Below are 23,086 nucleotides of genomic sequence, written 5' to 3'. Positions count from 1 at the left end.
CAAAAGGACAAAAAAAGGGCCATGTAAAAATGCAGAAAAGGATAGTTTGATAGTTTATAGCAAACACCACCCATGTTTGTACCACCCAAGATGAACAAATGTTTTTTGGAGTGTCATGTGTTCTTCAGCTCTCTTTTTAGAGACCATATATTGTATGACTGTGTGCCAGTCCCTCTTCTGAGCACTTGACACATTAACTCATTTAATTCTCACAATAAGCTCTTAAATTAAGTATGGCGATTTCCTCTTTTTCCAGCTGAGAACACAGTAAGGCACAGAGACGTTACGGTGTCACCTAGTAGGTGATGTAAATGAGCTCTAGTCGAGGTCTTGTCTCTGCTTTTAACCATCACGCTGCACTGCGGTTGAACTATAGAGCTCAGTCCCATCCCTTCCCACGTCTGAGGCAACTATGACCTTAACAATCAATGTTTCTGCATTTTAGAATATATTGAGTGTATAGAGTTTTATAAGCTTTCTAGAAAAGGTATAATATATATGTACGTGTGTGCATGTTGTTCTTTATTCTTATTTTTGAATTTGATCTATGGTGATATATGTAGATGAACATTTATTTTTAACTGCTGTAATGTTTTTCTTCATTTAATAGTTCATTTACGTATTTTTCTACCGACGGAAACTTGTGTTTCCAATTTTTTGCTCTTAATGTAGAGTTAATATCTTCGTACATGTCTCTTCTGCATGTTTCTTTAAGGTTTATCTATAGAAGTGGGGTCACTGGGTCATGGTCTGTTAGCCTTCTGCACTTGTCTATTATGGGAGATTTTTCTTAAACTCTATTAAGATTGCTTTTATTAACTCTTGTTTCATATAATTGATAGTTTACCAGAACAGCCACAAAATAGTCATTTAAATATGTTGACCTAAGCTAGCATCTCTGTAGAGACTGCCCAATGGCTATTTCTTGTTTTCAAAACTTAGGCAATAAACATGTTTTTATTAGGTTATTAAGTATGCAATGTCCAATTTCCTTAAGTCCTAGGTTTGACAGTTGATACCTCTGACATTTCACATTGACACTTCTTCTGTTACGTTTATTGTGAAGATACAGCTTCAGTCTTTCAAATGCACGTTTTGGCTTGTGATTATCTTTCAAATTTTTTTTAGAGCAATTTTTGTGGAACCATGGATAAGTCAAAATCTCATGTTATTTTCAAATATGAATTCCATCATGGAACCACTGCAGCACAGACAGCTCAAAATATCAGCAAAGTGTTTGGGAAGGATCTGGTTGATGAACATACAGTATGTTGATGATTTGAGAAGTTCCGTTGTGGTGATTTTAATCTTGAAAGTGAGCCACGTTGGGTGACCTGAAACCAAAGTGGATAATGATGAGCTGAAAGCTTTAGTGGAAGCAAATCCATCTCAACCTAAGTATGAATTAGCAGCAAGGTTTGACATTACTGTTCCAACAACACTGGACCATGTGAAACAAATTGGCGAGGTCAAGAAGCTGGATAGGTGAGTTCCACATGAATTAAATGAGCATCAGAAGAGAAATTGCCTCGAAGCTTGCCTTTCTTTGCTGTCATGACATAAAGGCTAACCATTTCTACATTGTATTGTCACATGTGATGAAAATAAATTCTTTTTGACAATTGCAAGTGTTCAATACAATGGTTGGATAAAGATGAAGTGCTGAAACTCAGTCCAAAACCAAATATTCATCAAAAAAAAGCTAATGATGTCTATGTGGTAATCTAGTGCTGGTATTATCCACTACAGCTTCATGAAAAACCTGGTCAGTCGATTACAGCAGATGTCTACTGTAACCAGCTGGACAAAATGATGAGGATGCTTGCGATTTAGTAGCCAAGATTGGTTAATAGAGATAGGCCAATCCTCTTGCAAGACAGTGCTTGGCCACGTGTTACACAAGCAACACTGGTCAAACTACAGACGCTGGACTTGGAAACTCTGTCATCCACCATACTTGCCAGACCTTACAGCAACTGACTACTACTTCTTCTAGGCTTTGGACCACTTCTTGCAAGGAAAAATACTCAATTCTCAACAAGCTGTGGAAAATGCCCTTCACAATTTCATCACCACTCACTCTTTAGGCTTCTTTGACATAAGCAAGCTACCGTTCAGATGGCAAACCTGTGTCGATAGTTTAGGCGCATGCTTTGATTAATTGTACTGCTTCTTGTTTGAGATATAATAAACTACACTTTTGATTCTAAATCGGATATTTCATATTTAATGACCTCAAATTAATCTATTGGTGAGGAGTGTCTTTATAACATTATTATAAATGAGCAGTGTTACACCTGTATTATACCTATAGCAGATGGCTTTTTACTTTTCTGACAAGATTTAATGACAACCCGAAGGAGATAAGGTCTAGGTATCCCTCTGTTTTGTTTGTTTATATTGAAGTAATGGTGTGTCCATTGCAGGGTAGGCCTTAGTGCTTATGAACTGAATTAGATGTAACTTACATCCAGTGATTTCATGGGCTGAAATCATCAGTTGCTCCAGGTGTGAATTTGAAGTCATTCTGGAACAAAGTGATTTGGATGAAACTTTGCCCAGATAGAGCAATGCCCAGAGTGAATCTAAGTTCCTAGAATGATGTGAAAGATCATTTGCCCTTGACTCTAATGAAGAGTTTAATTCTAGTTTAATTTTACTTGGATTGTCTTCTACTGAAATTCCCTTTTGCATGCCTGGATTCTTAGTTCTGGTCAGCTAGCTACAGTTGAGCAGAATCATAGAATTAGCAACTCTTGAATTCACAAGAGTCAGTGAGCCTTGGGAATTCTTTTGAGTTAGGATTCGATAGGAAGGATAAGATAGCAGTTTAGGATAGTTCTGCATATAAACTACTAACAAGAATATGTTAATAATGATTGCACTATAGTCTGTATCCCCCAAATTATCCCTTGATTGATAAACATTTTTTTATCCTTGTTCTTATGATTGTACCTATACATAGCTTATCTCCTTAAGAAAACTGTAAGTTTTTCTAGGACAGGTGATTGTTGTCTTTGGGTATGTCACATACCAGGTACTTAATTAAATACTTACTTGATGGAAGTATAATGAGTTCCTGCTATGACCTGATGTTATTTGTTATTTGCAGTTTGTAATTGTAAAAAGGAAATAGTCTGAAACATCCCTTAGTCTCTACTGTTTTAGTTTGTGAAACAAACTAACAACTAATTTATACAATGAAGAGGGTAAAAAGCCACATGAGTGAGAGGAAATATTTGCTTTCTACACAAAACAGGCACTAGTATCCAGAATATATTAGGTTGGTGCAAAAGTAATTGTGGTTTTAGCATTGTTGAAATTTGCCATTTGATATTGGAACACATTCTTAAATAAATGTGGTTATGTTGTACATCATTTTAATGCACATTTCTCGCTTTGTTTCTTTGCTAATGACTTATTACTTGCTATTTATTTTATATTTATTTTAGACTATGGAAATGAAGTTAGACAAAAAGCAAATTCGAGCGATTTTCTTATTCGAGTTCAAAATGGGTCATAAAGCAGCAGAGACAACTTGCAACATCAACAATGCATTTGGCCCAGGAACTGCTAATGAACGTACAGTGCAATGGTGGTTCAAGAAGTTTTGCAAAGGAGACGAGAACCTTGAAGATGAGGAGCGCAGTGGCCGGCCATTGGAAGTTAACAACGACCGATTGAGAGCAATCATCGAAGCTTATCCTCTTACAACTACATGAGAAGTTGCCAAAGAACTCAGGGTTGACCATTCTACGGTCATGCCGCATTTGAAGCAAATTGGAGTGGTGAAAAAGCTTGATAAATGGTTGCCTCATGAGCTGACCAAAGATTAAAAAAAAATCGCCATTTTGAAGTGTGTTGTCCTCTCTTCTTGTACGCAACAAGGAACCATTTCTCAATCGGATTGTGACGTGTGATGAAAGTGGATTTTATACAGACCAGCTCAGTGGTTGGACTGAGAAGAAACTCTAAAGCACTTCCCAAAGCCAAACTTGCACGAAAAAAAGGTCATGGTCATTGTTTGGTGGTCTGCTGCTGGTCTGATCCACTACAGCTTTCTGAATCCCGGCGAAACCATTACATCTGAGAAGTATGCTCAGCAAATGAATGAGATGCACCAAAAACTGCAACCTGCAGCTGGCATTGATCAACAGAAAGGGCCCAGTTCTCCACAAGAAAGCCTGACTGCACATTACACAACCAGCGCTATCAAAAGTTGAACGAATGGGGCTACGAAATTTTGCCTCATCCACCATATATTCACCTGACCTCTTGCCAGCCGACTACCACTTCTTCAGGCATCTCGACAACTTTTTGCAGGGAAAATGTTTTGCACAACCAGCAGGATCCAGAAAATGCTTTCTAGGAGTTCGTCAAATCCCAAAGCGCAGATTTTTACGCTACAGGAATAAACAAACTTATTTTTTGTTGGCAAAAATATGTTGATTGTAATGGTTCCTATTTTGATTAATAAAGATATGTTTGAGCCTAGTTATGATTTAGAATAAAATTCACGGTCCGAAACCGCAATTACTTTTGCACCACCTATGTTTAGAGCTTCTACTAATCGATAAGAAAAAAACAGCCAGCACAAAAGAAAAATAGGCAACTTCCCCAGCCATATCACTAATACAAATAGCCAATAAACATCGAAAGATATTCATCCTCGTTAGTAATTGGGAAGTGCAAATTAAAATTACTATTGGATGTCATTTACACACCAGATTCATAAAGATTAAGTCCGGTGATACATAGGGAACAACAGATCTGATACACTGCTGGTGGGGGTATAAATGGATACAACTACTATTGAAAACACTTTGGCATTATTTACTAAAGGTGAATGTACATACCATATGAGCCAGCAGTTGCACTCCTGGGTTTATAACCAGAGATGAACTAGCTATAATGTGTGTTAGGAGTCACAGCAGCATTGCTTAGAATATCAGAAAAAATAGGCTGGGTACGGTGGCTCACACCTGTAATCCCAGCATTCTGGGAGGCTGAGGTAAGAGGATTGGTTGAGCCCAGGAGTTCTAGGTTGCAGTGAGCTGTGACACCACTGAACTCTACCCGGGGCAACAGAGTGAAACTCTGTCTAAAAGGGGGGAAAAAAGTGGAAACAACTAAAAATATCTATCAACATTAGAATGGTTAAATTATAACCATATAATGAGAAATACATTGATGAGAATGAACTGTAGCTACATGCAAAAACATGGATGACTCTTAAAATGTAAGGTTGAAAGAAGTGTAACAAAAGATTTTGTTCAATATGATTTCATTTTCATAAAGATCAAAAATAGACAAAACTAACTTATAATATTTAATTACCTATAGATAGTAAACCTATAAAGAAAATCAAAGAACTGTTTCCCAAATAGGATGACTTATCTCTAGAGCACAGGAATGGTAAATGTTATAACTATGAAGAAGTACATGGGGCACTTCAGGAATGCTGGCATTATTTTTTTAAACTGCCTGGGTGATGGTTACAGGGGTGTTGCTCACCTATTTCTTTATTAAACTTGTTTACTAACTGTTCATATACTTTTTTGTATGTTTCATCAAGAAGTATTTTAAATGGTACTTAGACCCCTTAGTGAAAGTTCTTAGCAAAAATTATTAAAGAAATAATATCTTGGACTGATTAAGTACTTAACACAGAGTAAGTTTTCAAGTGCTACAGAATTATATATAAATAAATTTTCAATTAATAATTTATAAATACACCCTAATCATTCTTAGATTTATGTTTACTTTTAGTTACTTAGCTCACACCCTCTCTGGAAGGTGGTGGCCTATAAATAATAACTAAATGCTTTTAGTAAATGTGAATTAATGAAAGGAAAGAAATCTAATTCTGTCTTCCCACCTCCCTCCCCCAGATATCCTAAAAGTTATTTCACAATTGATTGCTCCAATTGAGCACCCAGAATTATTGAAGCTGTGTTATATCACTTGAGATTAGCAAATTTTCGTGTGTGTGTGTGTGTGTGTGTGTGTGTGTATTATACAACATTAAGGAACATTCAAGGATTATTAATCTTCTGTATTTTATTTGCAAAATTTTATACTGCAGTTGCTGCATTTGTCCTTTTTATTTTTGTTAAGTTAGAATGCTATTTTCTTTATATCCCAGCAATGCCTTATATACAATAATATCTATGCAGTAAACATTAATGAATGAATGAATGAATCAGTGAAAGTATCATATCTCAGTTTCGTCTGAGAGTTGAGAGTTTTCAGATTTACGGAGTCATAACATGTCTAGTTATAAAAAGAAATTGTCTCTTAGCCTGGTGAATATTTGCATCTTGAAACTCTGACAAAAGCAGTATTCTGGCTGTTACACTTAGGGAAAAAGTAGAATATTAAAGACTTTGGACTTTTCTATTCCAATACCTTAGAATTTGGGACACAGGAAGTTTTACATTTGGGAGATGCAAGGAAAAAAAAAATCTTTAACAAAATTGTCTTAGATTAAAATTTAACTTTAAATTGGCTTTTCTGTTCATGTATTAATCTATTCAACAACTTAAGAAATTTTATTGGAAATGAAACAGCCTTAAATGTACATTTTAAAAGGAAAAATGGGTTTGAGTGTCTTCAGCCTCCCTCAGGCAGCATTTCATATTTTCTCATTCTTGTTTTTACCAGAATGTGAATTTTTGGGTACAATATGAAATGGAAATGTTCAGGGTCTTGCCTAAAATTATATTAAGAGGATAAATAGCCAGTTAAGTAACAGAAAATTTCCTTAAGAGTCTTTGCTTTTAGATTTGCTTTTCTCTGAATTATCATTTCATTGTAGACTTATAATTTCTGCTAAGTTCATTTAATGCTATCTATCTCCTCTTTTATTCTCTCTTGTCTAAATTTCATTCTGTTATTGCCACACTAATTATTCTTAAATTCTACTTGGATCATATTACTCCCCTGTTGGAGATTCTGTAGTAGAGCTCCCTTGCTTAAGTCACATCAAATGCAAGTTCTTTTATGTTACATTGAGATCTTCTAATCTAACACCAGTCTTCATATTGCTCCCCTGTTGGAGATTTTGTAGTAGAGCTAGCTCCCTTGCTTAAGTCACATCAAATGCAAGTTCTTTTATATTACATTGAGATCTTCTAATCTAACACCAGTCTTCCATTTGGTACAGTTTTTCTCACTTCCTTGCTATGCCTTATCCCTTCCAACTAGACTAAGCTAGCACTGTCATGATTTCCTGCTTCCGTTTATTCAAGCTTTCCCCACTACTTTGCTCCCTTCTCTTGTCTTTATCTTAACCTATTTCTAATCCCATTTCAGTGACTCTCATTCTAATTGCTCCCATTTTTCTTAGGCCTCTTAGGTTTTTTAACATTAACATTTACAGGTAATGCTTCCTTGTTTGGTTTCATGTGAATTAATTTAGTCTCCCCCAATAATAAGTTCTGTAAGGACATCTTTATATCTTGTAACTGCTATAACGCAGTGCAGGACTGGAAATGACCTTTGGTAGGTTGATTCCTCCCCCCCCATTATTTAAATGTAATATTTAAAACATCCAAAGAACACATGTAAGTTACAAAGCATCGTTATAAATCCAGCTGGGCACAGTGGCTCACGACTGTACTCCTAGCATTCTGGGAGGCTGAGGTGGGAGGATTGCTTGAGGTCAGGAGTTCAAGACCAGCCTGAGAAAGAGTGAGACCCTGATTCTAACAAAAAAAAAACAGAAACAAATTAGCCGGGTATGGTAGTGTGCACCTGTAGTCCCAGCTACTTGGGAGGCTGAGGCAGGAGGATCGCTGGAGCCAGCAGTTGAGGTTGCCGTGAGCTATGATCACGCCATTGCACTGTTCTAGCCCAGGCAACAGAACAAGACTCTCTCTCAAAAACAAAAATAAATAAAATCTTTGTGAACATTTCTTTTGTCTTTCTCCCTTGCCTTTTTAAAGGCTATTTTTCACATATGTATCTCTGAATATTTGCATAAAAATAGATTCATACACCATGTAATCGTTTGGAACTTTTTCATGTGACATGTTTTTGAGATGGATGAATGTGTGTGTTTGGCTGTACTTGGTTCCTTTTATTTACTGTGGTATTCTATTGAGTGAACATGCCAGTTTATCCAACCTGTCCACAAATATTTCAGTTGTTGGCAGGTTTTTGCTATTATGAATGTTGCTTCAATGAGCAATCTTAAGAATCTCTGGGTAAAAACGTTCAGAATTTCTCTTGGGTTTATTCTTGTAAGTGGAATTGCTGGGCATGGGAATACAAATATTTTATTTTTCAAACTAATGCTTTATTTTTTTCTGAACTTTTTTTTTTTGAAGCCTACCTCAGGTGGGTAATTTGCTGATATAATAACAAGGTTTGAGGTAGGGAGATCTCACGCAATAGTGTGCATACTCAATCATGCTTATGAACCATACATGAATCTCTGAAGTACTTTTATATTTCATATGTTATCTCCCATAAGGGCAGATTTTTCTCGTTTCATTAATTGCAGTATCTCTAGCACCTGTAATTATATTTGACTCATAATGAATTTGTGGTACATATTTGAGTGAATGAAATGCTTTTCAAATTTATCATACCAATTTATATTTTCATCAACAGTATACTTGTTATTATCAGACTATTTCCTCCCCCACCCCTCCATAGTGTAGTACCATGGTTTCCTACTATGTTCGTAATTTACATTTTCCTGATTACTGATGAAATTCAGCATCTTTTCAAGTTGTGTGATTCTTAAGTTAGTGGGGTTTTTTTTTTGTTTTATGACTAGATATTTTTCTTTGTTGTGGTAGGTGGATGGAGAGCTAGAAGCTCTGATGGAAAATGGTGAGGGTCTCTCTGATAAAAACCAGGTGCTCAGCTTATCCCGGCTAATGGTTAGAATTGAAACTTTGGAGCAGAAACTTACCTGTCTCAAGCTTATACAGGTGACCACTTTAATATTTATTTTTTATTTCTGATTTTGGGGTGGGAAATTTAAACTATAATCCAGGTGAATGGAGAAGGAATAATTTTGATGAGAAAAGTTGATCTTATTTTTAAAATGGAGATGTGAGTTTTATATGACCTTGAAAGTTTGTTCTGTTCTCTTAAAAAATGGCTGAAGAGTTCAATATCATTTAATCTATTAGTAGGACTAGTTTACTTTCTCTGGTCAAAGAATATGGTGGGATTTTTAAATGTTAAATAAATTTTTAAATTCATGATACTTGGTATAGTTTCTCCCCGATTACTAGCATGCCAAAGCCATTTTTACTGCATGATCTCAAAGCAAGGAATGTTAACAGTAATCTCATTTACACTAGTTTATTAAGTATGCCACAAGATGTTGGACAACAAAAAATGAGTGATTTTTAAAAAATCTAACAGGAAGAAAAGGCCTTTTGAACAAACTTCTGAAGAGGAGAGAGCAAAGAAAATGATTTAAAGACTAATTTTTATCGTTTTAACCTTTTCAGTATAAATGGTAGATGCAAGTTTTTTCTTAGGTCTTTATAATTGAATCATTGTAAATAACCTATTAATATTTACATAATTTTCTACTTTAGTGAAATCCAAGTTGACGGGGTATATTTTATGTATGAGAAAAAATTATAACCTATTTAAAGCCATTGTTGTACAGTTCTCTTTTTTTCTTTTATTTTTTTTTTCCCCTTTGGGCTTTTTTTTTTTTTTTTGGTTGTACAGTTCTAATTGGATTAATAAAAATAGGGTTTCTAGTTTTTTTGAGAATATAAGTGAACTGTTTATAATGTTTAATGTGTAAGTGAACTGTATATGGGCTCTCTGTAACACTCTGGTATTGCCTGCATCCTGTCTCCCTTCCCCCATAAAAGAATACACATTCACAGTCCTGTCTGAAGTCCTTTCTGGAGCGTCATGGGCTGTCTTTGTTGTGGATCTGGATGGCAGAGCTAGGTGATGGCCAGGAAAGTAACCAGAAGCTTCAGGAAGAGGTCAGTTCACTTTCAGCTCATTTGTTTCTGAAAACCGTTATATTGCTTGCTTAGGTTTTGGGTATGTGATAATATTAGTGATTATGAATTTAGCACTATATTTGCCACTGGTATTAAAAAATTGAATAATTTTATCATCCTAGTATCATTCCTATAACTATAACCTAACATAACACCTTGCCAGTAATTTGTCCCATGATTTTTCGCTGTAATATCTCTTTAAGGTTGGTGCGACATGGCTGGGAACTACAAGAGCAAAATATTATAATAATATCATAGTTAAGTGAAAGCTCAAGTTTTTTGCTAAAACCATAGTTTTAAGATGGGAAACCATATAAAACTTGAATTCTGGGGTTCTAAAGAATTGGTGAAGATCTGAATTCTAGATGACAAGAGTAAGAACATTTTGAGGAGCAAATAAATGTTTTGAAAGATCTAAGTAAAGGTTTGTTGGCAGCATTGTTAGTAGAGTTGTAATGCTTATACCTTTCTGTGAAATTAACAGTATTTTCTAACTTGGAGCTTTTTAAAAACCATAATTTTTAATATAATCCCAAAGTCATTTATTTAATAAAACACTTTTGAAAACAACAATAAAAAAGGGAATTGGGCAAGTAAGCAATTGTTCTTGCCTCTATCCTTCTCCCAGGAGATTTGGCAATAAGAAATCAGGAAAGCCTTGTGGTTTCTGTAGAACTACATTGGAGTGTACTTGGGAAGAAATTACTGGATTTCAGGGGTGAGGGGGTTCTAAGACTGCCTCTCTTTGCTAAACAGCTGTTTACCAAAGGCTGAAGAGATAATGTCTGCATTTTTGTGTGTGTGTGTGTGTGTGTGTGTGTGTGTGTGTGTGTGGCATCATATAACTATGTTACTGCATAGTTCCTGGTCCTCTATCACAGTCACTTGGAACTTCTTAGAAAAAGATCCCCAGGGTAAGGTCCAGTAATGTATATGGTTTTAAAGAGCTACCTAGGTTTGGGAACTACTGGTAGAGAATATTAATCACTCTTATTTGATGTATGAATAGTCACCTGCACCACATTTTATTCTTGAGGATCAGTCTTATAAAAACAGTTTTCTTTCCTTTCTTAAGGAAAATAATACTCTGACATTTAAATACACCTGTGTTTATAGAGACTTAGATCTTAATTTAATAAGACAGTAACAAAACTATACTACTTTCTGCAGAAATAATCTGAGTCTCATCCAGAGGTTTGAAAAGTCAGCTGTACAAAGTGATGTGATTTTTTTTTTTTATTATATTTAATCAGATTATAAAGACTTTGGAACACTTGCCCATTCCTACTAAAAATATGTTGGAGGAAAGCAAAGTACTTCCAATTATTCAACGCTGGTCTCAAACCAAGACTGCTGTCCCTCAGTTGAGTGAAGGAGATGGATATTCTAGTGAGAATACATCGCGTGCTCACACACCACTCAACACACCTGATCCTTCAACTAAGCTGAGCACAGAAGCTGATACAGATACTCCCAAGAAACTCATGTTTCGCAGACTTAAAATTATAAGCGAAAATAGTATGGACAGTGCAATCTCTGATGCAACCAGTGAGCTGGAAGGCAAAGATGGCAAAGAGGACCTTGATCAGTTAGAAATTGTCCCTGTAGAGGAAGAGGAAGAGTTGCATTCACAACACCTTCTCCTACAACAGCTGCCTGAATCCAAAACTGATAGTGAAACCACCGTGGAGGCCGGTAAGCTACCTATATCTGAACCAGAGGCTGACACTGAAATGGAGCCCAAAGAGAGCAATGGCACAAAACTAGAAGAACCTATTGCTGAGGAAACACCATCCCAAGATGAAGAGGAGGGTGTGTCTGATGTGGAGAGTGAGAGGAGCCAAGAACAGCCAGATAAAACAATAGATATAAGTGATTTGGCCACCAAGCTCCTGGACAGTTGGAAAGACCTAAAGGTATGAAAATTTTCTTTGTTCATTTTAACCTGAATTACTCAGGTTTAGAGTTCTACAAACTTAAGTCAAATTAACTACTTTGCTAACCAAGCATATTTCTGAAAAAATGGAATATCATCTCTCTTACTGTCAGCTAATAAGTGTCTCAAACATCCTTTAAACCTTGTCAAGAGTCATACTAGCACCAGCCTGAGCAAGAGCGAGACCCCGTCTCTATTAAAAATAGAAAGAAATTAGTCTGGACAACTAAAAATATATATACACACATAAAATTAGCTGGGCATGGTGGTGCATGCCTGTAGTCCCAGCTACTCGGGAGGCTGAGGCAGTAGGATCGCTTGAGCTCAGGAGTTTGAGGTTGCTGTGAGCTAGGCTGACGCCACGACACTCTAGCCTGGGCAACAGAGTGAGACTCTGTCTCAAAAAAAAAAAAAAAGAGTCATACTAGCCAAACTAATATAGAGTTGTCCCTTTTCTTCTCATTTAGACAAGCATATCACAATATTGAGTTCAGTCATGTAGATGTTCTTCACATTAAAAACAAAAATCCTTTAACAAATTTATGATTCTATTTGTAATGAGGAAAAAATGTTTAAATTAGTTAAAAATTTATTAGATTAATGGAAAATGAATTAAAAATAGAAAATCAAGGTAATTTTGCAAACTTTTATCAAAAATGATTGAACATAAATTTCTATTCTAGGAAAACAACCTTATGGAGCTATTTGGTATTAATTTCCATTATTGTTTTTGAAATAGGCCTGCTTTTACATGCCTATTTCTTTGGATAAAAGAAGAAAAATAGAAAGGCCTGGGACCCTTATACCCAATAAATAATCTTATTATTAAAGAATATAGAAGATGTGCAGGGTTTGCTTTGCAGAAAACACAGACTGGGTCTCAGATAAACACAAGAATGAAAACCAGGATGAACCTAGGAGAGGCATGGTACATTTCAATTGTAAGTGATCTAGACTTGGGACTCAGGTCTTGAGGACCCTGTGGGAACAGGTTACTTCCTAGCTTTTATTTTTCTATTCCTCCTCTCTTCTGCCAGATGTGAAACAACCAGATAAACCAGCAATCCATATTTATTTGCAGCAAGATGAACACCTGAATCCTTCCTGTCCCAAATTTTGACTAAAAGCTCACCCCATTAGATCCTGTGATTTGACCCTACGGAACTGGGCTTAACACTGAGCAAAATGAGTAGTTGGTTGGCTGTGCACTGTGCTTCCTAATTTGTTGTGTTGAGACCCTTCTTTAAGTTTGGTGTGGTTTCAGCTATTGTTTACCCATTTGAGCTCTTACTCATGTTACCCTTTCATCAGTTATAATTCAAGATAAACTCAGCCTTATTAAGTCTTATGAAATCAGGCCTTTTTGTAAATATGAAAGGAAGCGTTCATATTAAATCTACTTATGATATAATATGTGAACTGCAGGAATCAGAATTACAGTTAGTTGAAAGAAATGCTGAGATGGTCACCTGGTAGACCTTTATTTACGGCCTGCTTTGTGACAGCACAGGAGTTCCTAAAAGAAGTCTGTGTTTGGAGGCTGCTGGTGGAGATTGTACTATGTCTGTAGCTCAATAAGGAAGATGGAGATAGAGACAGCTACACAGTGAACATAGAAAAGGCCTTTACAGCCATAGTTGGGTTGTAGACCCAGTAGGTCACTTTTGCCTGAGAAGTCTCTTGTTGATATAATTTTTAAAAATTGCTGAGATACAATCATCATAAACCTGTCTTTTCTTAAAATCCAGATAAAGTAAATATTTTTGTTTCTATATGAGTGTTTCTGTAATCACAGTGGTATGAATTACTCTCTAGGATATACTTAACCCATTTTTTATATAACTATGGTTATTTAAACTCACACTCTAGGCATACATTTTTGAGTCCTACAAAATTATTTCTTCCCCTTCTTCTTATGTTCCCCACTCCTATATGAAAGATCAAAGCAGTTTTACAATACTGTGTAGCTTGATGATCCTCTTGACTTGAGGTTTAAAATTTTATTTGTACTTAAAATATATCCTTCTTTTCCTTCATACTTTGGATTTTTCCTGATTCTTAGCATCAAGGGAGCCATTAAATAAAATTCTCTCTTCTTCAAATCTTAGTTTGCTCTGGAATCATTACCCATCTAGAATTGCATTAGTGAGAAACATTTTCATTTGACTGTGAACTGTGATATTTTGTTACACATTGGTGCTGGGGTTCTTAATTCATCTATCATTCTAATTAACATTTACTATGGCTCTGATTTCAAAACTGATTATGGTTGTTCTTTTAAAGAAAGAAAAAAGCACTTTGATAGCATTTGACCAGAAGTCTGAAATCAGGAACCCATAATTTGGACATGTTTTAGAGAAACTCATTGACCTGACGTAATTACTAAATATCCACACTATCCCGGCATTGAAAGAGTTAACTACTTCTGTCTGACTTCCACCTATGTGTTCGAGTAGACATTAGCTAAAAAGAAAATGTCCTATTCAACCAACTTTTTGAACACCTATTGCCAAGCACTGTGTTAGTTGCTGACCAAGATCTTACTAAAAAGCATTGATCTAAGATTGTGGTTATGTTAGCCATTCCAAGCCTCCCTGACCTTCTGGGGGCCACCATAACATAGATGGACATGTGTTCTGCTTGGCTTTTCTACACACTGGATGGAGTGAAGAACTGAAAGGGTTTTGCTTCAGATTCCTTAATCTTGGTTTTGCTGTAAAGGCAGACTGTAGGAATCATCAGTAAATAAAAGAGGGTGGGAGGGAAGGGAATGAAGCTTCATGAATTACTCTTTGTCCTCCCAGATCTGATGATGATCCCCCTTGTAACTTGAACCATTTCCATCTAGCTTCTCAGGGCAGCAAGGAGCTTGTTAACATCACCAGCTGACCATGTGTCTCCTTTTCTCAACTCCATTTCCAACTTCGTGCTGAAGAAAAACGAGAACCTAGAGTGCATTCTGTGAAGAAACAGGAAGATGGTTGGGAAGTTGGATGATGCATGAAAAATATAATAGGTGAAAAGAGGACAGAGGTGGTTAACTCACTGGCGCCGGCGTTATTTTGGTGCGTCCATTGCCGACAATGGATGTCGTTCCGGGAAAATCCCTACTCCTGGCGAGAAAGGATTAAGTGAGCTACTTTTTCTATACCTATATACACAGGTCCACTGCCTTGACTCCACAAGGCTTACACATTTTGACTCCTAAACTAGACCTCAACCAGAAACATATATAGCACATTGCAACTTATGAGCATGTATTCATTTTCATGTGCAAATTTACTGGGCTACATTTTCAGCAGGGACATGTACATATATTTCTGTTTGCAAAAGGGATTGTTGTACATCATCCTTCATGCTGAAAATATACCCTAGACTTCACAGGCAGAACAGCTGGTTATAAGTGGTGACTAATTATAACTTGAATGGAGTTATCTTCATTCATTTGGATCATGAGAAGAGGAGGTAAGGTTCCATGAACTTGGCAGTTTCAGTTGCCGTTAAACACCAAAACATTGTAATGGTTAGTGATTCCAGAGCTACTCTTATCAATACTTAGATTATAGGATGTGCATCTCTCCTTATCATGAAATCTAGGTAGTTGCATTTGCATCTAGATTTAGATGATTTAGGGATAAAATTCCCTATATGTGATAAGTTGAGCTCTTCTTAATGACTACTCTTAATTCTTCTCTTATTTCATCTTTATCTCAAGGCATTATCTTTAATTCAACAAGTATAGTATTTGCATAGAAAGCTAAGCATTAACTGTCTTACAGAAAAGTTAAAACATAAAGAGTTGCCCAAACTGAAAGGTTTTGAGTCACTGCTTAGAATTTCCCTTCATCACTAATATTGTATGAGGAATCTGCCGTGCAACATTTGAAAAGGAAATTGTGTGTCCTGGACTTGTGACACATTTTAAAATTCTTAATATAGTAAGAGATTATTCTGAATCCATAAGGATCAATATTATCCTTTTTTAAAAGTTTTAGAATTGCCCCCAACGAGTGCTGTTTTAATATTCCCACACTGAAATTTTTTAAATGAGTGTTTCATTTGGTAAAGGTAAAAATAGTCTACAACTTAGTAGTCCATTTTATAATTAAATAAATACTTTAAATCAGTGGTTGGCCAAATCTGCCCCACTGCCTGTTTCTATAAAGTTTTTTTTTTTTAAAATACAGCCATACACATTTGTGTATTATTGTCTATGGCTGCTTTTGCAGTACATTGGTAGAGTTGACTAGTTGTGACAGAGACTGGCCTACAAAGTCTAAAATATTTACTATCTTATCGTTTACAGAAAAAGTTTGTCAACATCTGCTCTAAAAGATAAAGTACAGAATCTGGCTGTTCTAAACATTCTGGTTTTGAATGAAGTTATTTTCACTTTACTCTTTTGGGTGAGCTCTTAATTGTTTCCCTTAAAGACATAATGATCATGTTTCTATTGCTGTCTATGAAGTTTTTTTTTTTTTTTTTAAGTCTTGACTCTGTTTAGGAAAAGTTACTTTAAGTGATTTGGATGTAAGACTATCAGAAGTGGGAGGGTATATACAGATTTCCAGGCTAGAAAAGACCTTTAAGGAATATTGTTGTTCCTTTAGAACCGCGATCAAGTCTGTCAGAAACTTGAGCGATTATTCCAGTATAGATGTAGGTGGCAAAATTTAAGTCTTATATGTAACCATAATCAAAATATATAAATTTTCCTTCTTAATATTTTAAACTTTTGATTCATAATATAATTTCAGACTTACAGAAAAACCGTGAGAATAATATTCTGTATGTATTCTACATGTCATACACATTCTAGTGACAGAGAGAGAGAAAATTCAGTTTAAAAATCCCTCTAAACCTTTCACTCAGATTGCCCAGTGTTAACATTTCACCAACTTTTCTTTATCATTTTCTCTTAATTTTTTTTTTTAACTTTAAAAAAGTAAATTACAGATACAATGCCCCCATTGCCCTTGGATATCTTGTGTGTATTTCCTAAAAACAAGGACATTCTTATGTGACTTTAGCTTACTTACAAAATCAGCAAATCACACTGATGCAATACTATGATCTAATCAACAGACCTCAGCCATACATTGCCAGTTCATATTTTTACCCATTTTTCTTAGTGGCTGAAAACTGAAAACAGATCTCATTACTGTTCATTTCTTGGGAGCCCAGCTGTCTGAAGTTTGAGATGAAGAGTGTCTCTTCAGTGGTTTAAAAGAACAAACAAAATTATTCTGCTCTTTTTTTCTCTCTCATTCTCACTCTTCTCTGCCTCTTCCTTCTTTTCTCCCACTCATGTATCATTTTCTTTCCAGTTTTTCTGATCAAATCTCTCTGACCTAGTAGAGCTCCCCGTCTACCCAGGTGCAGTCTTCCTAGGTTATGGTCCTTTTGTTTCTAGTTTGGCCCTCTTAGCTTTATTAATCAGTGTATTTCATATTTCCTTAATTCTAGAAAACTTGTCTTCATATTTTCTATCTCTTTATCCTGTCCTGCTTTTTCTCTGTTCTTTTAGCTATGAAAGTGGCACTTTGCTCACACTTTTTTTTTCCTTTTTGTCAATATTGTTGTCATTTAGGAAAATATTTATGAAAAAAGATTTGGTTGGCACATACAAGATTTGATTTGTACTTGCTGATAATGAAAACAAAATAATCTAGTCTTCTTTTTATTTTTTATTTATTTGCTTATTTTTAGAGATGAGGTCTCACTCTGTCACCCAGGCTAGAGTGCAATAGCACCATCATAGCTCACTGTAGCCTTGAACTCTTGAGCTCAAGGGATCCTACTGCCTCAGCGTCCTGAGTAGCTGTGATCATAGGCGTGAGCCACTGTGCCTGGCCTAGTCTTACTTTTAAAAAAATCTTTTATTACAGAATAGATAATCTGATCTCTACATAATAAAAAGTAGAAAATTTATTTTACTCTCATTCTAAATTATTTTGTTCTCATAGGTGTTTTGTTCGGAAACAGTCTAAATCCGCGTTAATTTCTTTTCAGAAGAATATTTCTCATAAATTGTTTCACAGTTTTGTTTTAATTCTATTTTTACAATATAATTCTAGCAGTTCATTTGGGATGTATTAATAAAGTCTTGCATTGCTTCCGATGAGTATTTTTTGAGACTACTAGAAGAAAATATTCCAGATTAGGCCATGTAATAACTTGGTCATAGTAGGTAACTTGTTCAGGTGTTTACTAAGAAATAGAAAGTATACTCTATCAAGTATAAAGACTTTCCTTTCCAGCTTTTAATTTAATTTAATTTAATTTTTTGTGTGTGTGAGAGACAGGGTCTCACTCTGTTGCCCAGGGCTAGAGTGCAGCAGCATCATCATATCTCACTGCAACCTCAAACTCTTGGCCTCAAGTAGTCATCCTGCCTCAGCCTCCTGAATAGCTGGTACTACAGGAGTTTGCCAACACACCTCGCTAATTTTTCTTTTCTCTCTTTCTCTTTTTTTTTCTTTTTTTGTAGATGGGGTTTTGCTCTTGCTCAGGCTTATTTGTCTATTTCTTAAATATACTTTCTCTCTTGGAATTCCCTGACAGCATCACAATATAATTTATTGTTTCTTAAGGTTTCCTCAAATTGTTGCTATTTTGCTTTTAGCCTATTTCCTGAATTTCAGATGTAGTTTTTCAGATTTCTATTGGCTGTCTCCTCCACTTGCCCTTCAGACTCAAGCTCTTAATCATCTTTTACAAGCTGGTTCTTCACCTTGTGGTGTTCATTTCTATTAATAGCTTCATCATTTTCCTAGTAACCCAAATTCAAAACATTCACCCCTTTTTTAATTTAAAAAATTGCTATTGCTAGTTACAGCAATTATTCTGAAAATGCTGTTTCCAGATAACTAAGCTTTTCTTTTAGGGACAGTTTTGTTGGAAGACAACTTTTTTTCAAAATTGTGACAGGTTTGAATGACATTTCCAGATCTTTTATAGGTATTATTTTAAATAACCACCACATCCTAGATATTTGCACAAAAATTAAAGCTTCAAAGGTTTATCTGTATTGAATGCCTAGTTGTTGAATTTATATACATGTATTATTAATATGTGCTGGATAATCCATTTACATTATCCAAAGCTTTTCCATTGCTCTCTCAGGAATCACATCTTTTTTAAGTACCAAATACACTTCAGTGTACATTGTAGACAGTTATCAGATGTGTGACACGGATTTTAGAATCTTGGATCTTAGAACCTCCAGTTTTTGTCTTCAGTATTCTCTTCTGGTAGATGAAATTTTGAGACCTTGTAAGTCTAAAAAATGCCTTTATTCTAATCTCCCTTGTTTAGCAGATCATATAATTATCATTTGGAAATTTTCTTTGACTATGTTCAAGATATCACTGCATCATTTTATAGTTTATAGTGTTACTATTGAAATCTGGTACCATTTCAGCTTATTTGTTGTGGTAGGTGCTCCAAGCGCCCTGTCTGGTAACTTGTAATTGCTTAGTTCTAAGTCATTTTTTTTTTTTTTGTATTATTTCTGTGATACTTTCCTCAATTCAGTTTTCTTGAATTGCTGTTATTAGATATAGAACTTATGGCACTTATCCTTTAATTTTATTTTTTAATCTCCCGTTTTTCTTCTTGACTTCTTATTGTGCTTTCTTGGAAACTCTTAACCCTTTTCTTCTAATATATTTTCACTAAACCAGAATTTGCTCTTATTCTCAGTCTGTTTCTTATAACACCTTATTTCATGGATACAGTATTTTTTCTTTCTGAATAATAAAAAAAAAATCAAAGTATCAGGCAATGTGTGAAATAGAGATAAAAACCTTAAATATACATATTAATTCAGTACCCACATATGATTTATAGTCTTAGAAAGAAAAGATACCACAGATGTGTTTATACCTTTTTTATTCTTCCACTGTTGTTTATAGGACTTCAGGATGGATTGCGATAAATATGTGTTCAGTCTACTATGTTTGTATTTTCTGCCTCATTTTTTATTTGTACAACTCTCTTCATCCTTCAAGACAATTCAGATATTCGCTTCCTTCAGAATGCATTTCCCAGTCCTCTCTCAAAGGCCCAAATCAGTTTTAGTATTCCCCCGTTACATTTCTCTTAACTATTTTATTACATATCTGTCATAAAATAGTACATATTTACTTTGTTTTCTGAGTGCTTATGAGGTAATAGTTGTAGTGGTTAAGAGTGTTTGCTTTGGACAGACACAAATCTTGGATTCTAGATTCAATACATAACTCACTGTGTTGGGATAGTTAACCTTTCTTAGCATATTTTATATGTGCTATAGATACATAATAATAATGCCTCTCTTAACAGTATAAGAGTATATGAGAATGTATTCAAAGAACCTGTTTCATAGCAAGAGGTCTCAGCTATTTTTATTGTTAGCCTGTGAACTCCTTGATGGGAAGGTACTGTGTATCTCAAGCATCCAAAAAGGAGAGCATTAATATGTGCTCATAGCACATAGTTGATACCCAAATTTTGCTATGTGGATGAGCAAACCAGATTTCCACAAATAGGGATCTTAGAACTCATGCTATTTTTGTGTCCACATATTAAAAATATCCCCATTAACATTTACACACTTGAGTAGATGTTGGATGCATTGGTATTTCATGAGCTTATCAGTGATTTGGCATTTATTAAACAATACGAAGATTGATTTTGAGCCTTTGACTAAAGTGGCCAACAGGCGACTATTCTAAGCCTTGAAGAGAGTAAGAATGTTGCAAAAGCACATTTATTACTCTGACTCTGAAAATAATGTTTTTGGTTATAGGTAAGGTCTTTAAATAGTACCTCTTTCCAGGGATGAAAGAGATCAGTGGTATAAGATGAAGAGATTGATGGTATAGTGATAAAAAGCATGGGGCATATGCAATACTTTAAGCTTATGTAGCATTGTGTAGGTGATTTCTGTAAGCTAAAAATAGAATTACACTTGTTGGTTCATTGTTGGTAATCAAGTGTTGGTTATGTACCAGACACTGTTCGTGGTGCTCGAGATAACAGCAAAAAATAAGGTAGTCAAGCCAGACGTGGTGGCTCACGCCTGTAATCCTAGCACTCTGGGAGGCTGAGGTGAGAGGATCGCTCAAGGTCAGGAATTCGAGACCAGCATTGAGCAAGAGCGAGACCCCATGTATACTAAAAATAGAAAGAAATTATCTGGACAGCTAAAAATATATATAGAAAAAAAATTAGCCAGGCATGGTGGCGCATGCCTGTAGTCCCAGCTACTCGGGAGGCTGAGGCAGAAGGATTGCTTAAACCCAGGAGTTTGAGGTTTCTGTGAGCTAGGCTGACACCATGGCACTCTAGCCCAGGCAACAGAGTGAGACTCTGTCTCAAAAAAATAACAATAATAAGGTAGTCTGGGCTGATAACAATTAATAGCTTGAATGTCTATGTGTATATCTGTTAATTGAGAGTAGCACCTAGGCACTAAAGAAATAAAAAGGGGTAATATGAAAAGAGTATCAGATGGAGTGTGGAAGCAGATTCTTTTAGGCCTCTCTGAGGGTAGAGTTAGTCCCAGAATCATAGTCTACTGAGTCACACAACGTTATAATATGCCAGTGTCTTGAGTATAGTTTTAAACAAAGTAAAGTGGTTTTACATCAGCAGTTAACATGAATAAAGCCAATTTAGATAAACATTTTCTATAATGGACTCTGTGGCCTGTGGATGTAACATTATTCCAAACAGACTTCCATATTACTCAGGCTAACACTAATACTGTTTATTCATAAGACAGAATAATCTTAAGAAATGTCACAGTAATCTTCACATGATTGCTTCTCAGCTTTCAATATTGTGGGCCTTTGGAAAACTCCACTTGCATGTTCAGGACCTCAGTCTCCTAATGTATAACATAAGGAGGAGGGAGTAGTTAATCTGAGTTGCCAGCTTTAAATTTGAAGGTAGCTTTGACTATATAAAGAGGAGGATCAAGTTAGCAACTCTGAGCACTTGGGTACATATTGGTAGCACTTGTTCCCTGTACTGTTAGGCACACAGTAAATAGCAGCTCTTGGTCATTAGTTAATAGTAATCATCCATTATTTGAATATTAAAATACATTTTCAATTTAGCAGTTGATAAAAGCTTTTGAATGAAACTAAGGATTTATCTTTTAAAGCATTTCCTATGGTACATTAACTGCCACCACAGTGTGGGTCCCTAACTTGAGCACTGTGTAATAAATACTTTAAACATTTGTAATGAATACTTGTAATGCTAAGATCTTATGCAAAAGAAACTAGGTTAAAATTGTGTTATTTTTAGTTGGACCCTCCATACATCTGTTCTAAGTATCCTTTGAGAATGAACCTATTATTTGTTGGCGAGCCTGGGTTTACAGAGTACCTAATGCAAAAGTTATTTCTAAGCTTCTTAAAATTAGCAGAATACCTTGTTTTCTTTATAGTGTGGATAGGTGCTGGTAAGTGGCATTCTTACTTTATTCTAAGTTCGGTAACACCTCTGAGAGGTAAACAGAGGAGTCAGAGCTAAAAGTGTCAGCTTTGTCCTCCTTGTCTTTATCCCTGGTTGAGTATTACCCACAGCTAGAAACTTACAGATAACTGCAGGCATCCCTCAGAGTAGCAGATTGGAATGTGTCCCCTCTCTACAGGTAAAAGTAGTTCAAGAGAAAAGAGAGCCCGGATGGCTTTGAGCTGGGGGCAGGTATAAACAGTTCTTTCTCTTTTTTTTCTTTTGAGACAGAGTCTCGTTCTGTTGCCCGGGCTAGAGTGCCGTGGCGTCAGCCTAGCTCACAGCAACCTCAAACTCCTGGGTTCAAGCAATCCTTCTGCCTCAGCCTCCCGAGTAGCTGGGACTACAGGCATGTGCCACCATGCCCGGCTAATTTTTTTTTTTTATATATATATATCTTTTAGCTGTCCAGATCATTTCTATTTTTAGTAGAGACGGGGTCTCGCTCTTGCTCAGGCTGGCCAGATTCTCTCTTTTGAGGAGGAGTGAGCGAGGACCATTAATAGAAGCCAGTAGTTCAGTAGTTCTCAACCTTTTCTGTGCATCAGAATCATCTTAGGAGCTGCTAAAAAATATGGATGGCTGGGACCCATGGCCAGAGATTTAGATTCTGTTTGTCTGGGGTGGTCTAATTGTGCAGGCAGGGTAG

The 23,086-nt window shown here is 35.8% G+C and overlaps 1 protein-coding gene and 1 non-coding gene across 4 annotated transcripts in view; one reads left to right on the top strand and one right to left on the bottom strand.

The window, feature by feature from the left end:
- The window catches only part of SETD2 (SET domain containing 2, histone lysine methyltransferase), a 130,809-nt gene that overhangs the window by 62,563 nt on the left and 45,160 nt on the right, over positions 1–23,086 (top strand). For 2 of the 3 annotated variants that reach the window (XM_069475610.1, XM_069475609.1), the window contains 3 exons: positions 8,808–8,942; positions 9,852–9,971; positions 11,246–11,908. In XM_069475610.1, coding sequence (XP_069331711.1) covers positions 8,808–8,942; positions 9,852–9,971; positions 11,246–11,908 — 918 coding nt within the window. Of the gene's footprint in view, positions 1–8,807; positions 8,943–9,851; positions 9,972–11,245; positions 11,909–14,776; positions 14,945–23,086 lie in introns of all 3 variants that reach the window. The other variant, XR_011234082.1, reaches the window with a different exon arrangement.
- LOC138388639 (small nucleolar RNA U13) lies at positions 8,335–8,435 on the bottom strand. The gene has a single exon (XR_011234171.1). It is a non-coding gene; the product is annotated as a small nucleolar RNA U13 (small nucleolar RNA).

The sequence above is a fragment of the Eulemur rufifrons genome, chromosome 7, assembly GCF_041146395.1.
Source record: "Eulemur rufifrons isolate Redbay chromosome 7, OSU_ERuf_1, whole genome shotgun sequence".
NCBI classification, from domain to species: domain Eukaryota; kingdom Metazoa; phylum Chordata; class Mammalia; order Primates; family Lemuridae; genus Eulemur; species Eulemur rufifrons.
This window is presented reverse-complemented; position numbering and strand designations above follow the sequence as displayed.